At 22.4% G+C, this 4,948-nt stretch overlaps 1 protein-coding gene across 8 annotated transcripts in view; it reads right to left on the reverse strand.

Annotated features, from left to right (window-relative positions):
- Positions 1-91: 91 nt before the first annotated feature.
- Positions 92-4,948, reverse strand: part of LOC117174235 (leucine-rich repeat flightless-interacting protein 2) — a 45,276-nt gene continuing 40,419 nt past the window's right edge. For all 8 annotated transcript variants that reach the window (XM_033363115.1, XM_033363116.1, XM_033363119.1 and 5 more), the window contains one exon: positions 92-381. In XM_033363115.1, the coding sequence (XP_033219006.1) occupies positions 271-381 (111 nt within the window). In that variant the 3' untranslated portion in view covers positions 92-270. The remainder of the gene's footprint in view (positions 382-4,948) is intronic.

Raw genomic sequence — 4,948 nt, forward strand, 5'->3', positions numbered from 1 at the left:
TACTTTTAACCATCGAATTTTAAAGTCCGGAAAGGGGAAGAATCCTAGCGGGGAAAGTTATTTAATTACGCAAATGATTAAATTAAAGTCCTTTGAGGAATATTTCATGTTTTTCAATATATAGACACATATATGTGTATGTGTGTATACACGTATATGTATACTGGATCTTTACACGATCTTCTTTAATCTAACTTGCCTACAACTTGTAATCGAATTTCATTTTAAAGTAGTCAACCATTCCAAAAAGTAGTTATCTATGATCTTCTATCATATCTCCTTCAAAAGAGTCGATCTCGCATTCTTTAGCTTATCTAATCTTCGTTGCAAATGGGTGTTTGCAGTTTCCAATTCTTCGACTCGGCCTTGGGATTCTCTGAACTGTAAAGAAATCATAGAGAAGGTCATTATTTCGGCAAAACCAGTCCATTTATTAACCCTTGTGTGCACACTTCCAACAGTTCTTTTTTTTTTTTTAATAAAAAAGTCCAGGTTTTCCAGGACAAAAGAAATACATTTTTTCATAACATATGTATCGAAAGTTTGACTTTCGATGCCCCCGTAGCGGGTCGAAAGTTGTGTTTTCAACCCTAGGCTAGAAAGTAGAAACAGGCGACTGCGAAAGTAACTTTCCATATATGTATGTAGTTCCGGTGGAAATAAAAAAAGTGCCACATGTGAAATTTCTCATACACCCCCAAAATCTGATTTTATGATTAAAAAAAAACAACGTTTTTTCGTTCTTTTTATTTAATATTTAGAAGTTTCTCATTTTTTTAACTTTAGCAAGAGTGTAATGACATTTTTTTAATCCAAATTTTAAGTGATTTTAATCCAATGTAAAAAATGTGTCACGAGAAACTATGCAGTGCCATAGAAAAAATGCATAAAAATTACAAAATAAATATGAAAAACCGTTTAAAATAATTTTTTCTTCATAATCTAGAGTCTGGTAGTAAACGAGACTTATGAAAAAAATTTCATGGATATATAGACGAATTTTCGTCCCCAAAAATCAATTTTCTATGAAGAAAGATTTTTCAATCAATAGAGAAAAAAATTTGGACCCAATTATTGAATTTTCAACCAGAAAATGTGAATTTTTAACCAAAAAGTTAAATTTTCTACGAAAATAATAAAACTTGTAACTGCGAAAGAAAAATATTCAACAAAAAAAATGAATTTTCTAGCCCAAAACACTAATTTTTTTACAAAATAGTTCAATTTTCAACCAAGAATCGAATAGTTAAACTTTCAGTTAAAAAATTAATTTTCAACCAAAATATTGACGGAAAAAATTATTAGATTGGGAATACATGAGAAACTTTGAAATATCTTCAATTGTAGTTTCGTAATTTTCACCGTAATTTAAATATGTATATTTTTTCAATTATGATATAATTCGCTTTAGAATGCGTAATTCGAAAATCTTTCATTTCAATAATTTTCCATTTTAGATTTTTAAATTTTCAGCGTACATTTTAAGAAAGATTTTGGCTAAAAATATTTTTAGTTGATCAACTGTGTGAATATAAATTAATTAATGATTCTTAAAATTGAATTGAATCAACTTTGAAATTTTTTAAAAGATAATAAGAAGAATTTCTTTATATTTAGAAATATCTGACTGTTCTTTTAAAATCTATAATTATAAATTTAATATTAGAAAAAATTCGAGTAACTTTAAGAGATATTTAGAAGTTTGAAAAAATTTAAAAAATAATTTAAAATTTGAAATGATTTAAAATAATGTAAACAAAGTGTCTACGTGTACCGACAAAATCCGGGTTTTCGGGCCAAAATTTCGGTACAAATAGTCTACGGCGTAATTAGAAACCAAACATTATAGATTTTGGCAGATTTCGAACAAAAAACATTTACTAGAAAAATTGCAAATAATTTTTTATTTCGAAAAATGAATTTAAAAAGAATATTTTAAAAGATTTCGAAAGATTAAAAAAATGAATGAGGAAGATTTTAAGGAGATTTATTTAATTTGGCAAGATTTTAAAGAAATTGTTAGGAAAAGTTTCAGAAAAAAATTGAATCATTTAAAAAAATGTTTAGAAATTCTAAGGTCTGATGTAAATGTTTTAAGATTTTGAAATAAAATTGTGAACAAGTTTAAAAATTTTTTAACTACTTAAAATAAAAATCATTTAATTTTTAATTTAAGAAGTGTTCAGCTTATAAAAAAAGTGTAATCGTTCAATATTTTATGTTTATATCATAAAATTGTTTAAAATTATATAATTTTTAAATGAATTTAAATACAATATTTTTAAAATGAAAAATGTTTAAACTTCAGTTTTAAGAGTTTAAAATTCAAGAGTTCGACTTTCGAGCGTTTTAATTTGCAGCTCAGTTCTTATTACTTCAAATTCACAAATTTGTGGCTACAAAGTTCGAACTTTTTAATTTCATTGGCAACAAAATAATTAAATTTTTAACAAAAGTGATGAATTTTCGGTAAAAAAATTAATTCCCAAGAAAAAGTTTAATAGTTGATATTTTCAAATTATAATAAAAACTTTCAACACAAAAAATAAACAAAAAGTGAATTTTCAACTTAAAAAAAATAAATTTTCCGGCAAAATGAAATTTTTCTTTGGATTTCCAGTCAAGAAAATTAATTTTCAAAATAAAGAACGATAATTTTAAAAAAATTAGTTAAATTTTGGACCAAGTAGATAAATTCTAAAGCAAAATTATTAGTATATCAAAAAAGATACATTTTTGACAAAAAATATCATAAACATTTATTTAGTTTCAACCAAAACATTGAATTGAATTTTCAACAAAAAAAAAACCAGAAGTGAATTTTCAATTAAAAAAGATCAATTTTCCAACAAAATAGATTTTTTTGGATATTCAGTCAAAAAAATTAATTTTCAAAATGAAAAATGAAAAATTTCAACAAATTAATTAAATTTTGGAACAAACAGATGAATCTTAATATAAGAAAAGATTAATATTTGATCAAAAAAGACACATTTTCGACCAAAAATATCATAAATATTTAGTTTAAAAATAAAATTTCAATACAAAAAAAAAAATTAATTTTTAACCAAAAAATAATTCAATTTTCAATCAAAGAGATGAAGTTTTAAGTAAAATTTATAAATCTTTAACGGAAAAAGAGAATTTTCTAGTCAAATAGACAAATTTTTAAAAACAAAATTTTTCAGTCAATAAGACCAAAAATTTCATCCAAATTGTTAAACTTTTAATCCAAAAGACAGATTTTCTACAAGACAGTTGCATTTTAAACCCGAAAATATAAATTTTCAAGGAAAAAGTTAATTTTCAATCAAAAAATTTAATTTTTTGGATTTCCAGTCAAGAACATTAATTTTCCAAATAAAAAATTACAATTTTCAACAAATTAGTTAAATTTTGGAACAAACAGATGAATCTTAATATAAGAAGATTAATATTTTATCAAAAAAGATACATTTTCGACCAAAAATATCATAAATATTTAGTTTAAAAATAAAATTTCAATACAAAAAAAAAACTAAAAAAAAATAAATTTTCAACCAAAAAATAATTCAATTTTCAATCAAAGAGATGAATTTTTAAGTAAAACTTATAAATCTTTAACAGAAAAAGAGAATTTTCTAGGCAAATAGACGAATTTTTAACAAAAAAAATTTTTCAGTCAATAAGACCAAAAATTTCATCCAAATTGTTAAACTTTTAATCCAAAGGACAGATTTTCTACAAGACAGTTGCATTTTAAACCCGAAAATATAAATTTTCAAGGAAAAAGTTAATTTTCAACCAAAACATTTAATTGAATTTTCAACCAAAAAAAAAAACCAGAAGTGAATTTTCAATTAAAAAAGATCAATTTTCCAACAAAATAGATTTTTTTGGATATTCAGTCAAAAAAATTAATTTTCAAAATGAAAAATGAAAAATTTCAACAAATTAGTTAAATTTTGGAACAAACAGATGAATCTTAATATAAGAAAAGATTAATATTTTATCAAAAAAGACACATTTTCGACCAAAAATATCATAAATTTTTAGTTTAAAAATAAAATTTCAATACAAAAAAAAAATTAATTTTTAACCAAAAAATAATTCAATTTTCAATCAAAGAGATGAATTTTTAAATAAAATTTATAAATCTTTAACGGAAAAAGAGAATTTTCTAGTCAAATAGACAAATTTTTAAAAACAAAATTTTTCAGTCAATAAGACCAAAAATTTCATCCAAATTGTTAAACTTTTAATCCAAAAGACAGATTTTCTACAAGACAGTTGCATTTTAAACCCGAAAATATAAATTTTCAAGGAAAAAGTTCATTTTCAATCAAAAAATTTAATTTTTTGGATTTCCAGTCAAGAACATTAATTTTCAAAATAAAAAATTACAATTTTCAACAAATTAGTTAAATTTTGGAACAAACAGATGAATCTTAATATAAGAAGATTAATATTTTATCAAAAAAGATACATTTTCGACCAAAAATATCATAAATATTTAGTTTAAAAATAAAATTTCAATACAAAAAAAAAATTAATTTTTAACCAAAAAATAATTCAATTTTCAATCAAAGAGATGAATTTTTAAGTAAAATGTATAAATCTTTAACGGAAAAAGAGAATTTTCTAGTCAAATAGACAAATTTTTAACAACAAAATTTTTCAGTCAATAAGACCAAAAATTTCATCCAAATTGTTAAACTTTTAATCCAAAAGACAGATTTTCTACAAGACAGTTGCATTTTAAACCCGAAAATATAAATTTTCAAGGAAAAAGTTAATTCTCAATCAAAAAATTTAATTGAATTTTTAACTAAAAAAAAAACCAGAAGTGAACTTTCAATTTAAAAACATCAATTTTCCAACAAAATAGATTTTTTTTGGATATCCAGTCAAAAAAATTAATTTTCAAAATTAAAATGAAAAATTTAAACATATTAGTTAAATTTTGGAA

The sequence above is a fragment of the Belonocnema kinseyi genome, chromosome 6 (genome assembly GCF_010883055.1).
Source record: "Belonocnema kinseyi isolate 2016_QV_RU_SX_M_011 chromosome 6, B_treatae_v1, whole genome shotgun sequence".
Taxonomy (NCBI): domain Eukaryota; kingdom Metazoa; phylum Arthropoda; class Insecta; order Hymenoptera; family Cynipidae; genus Belonocnema; species Belonocnema kinseyi.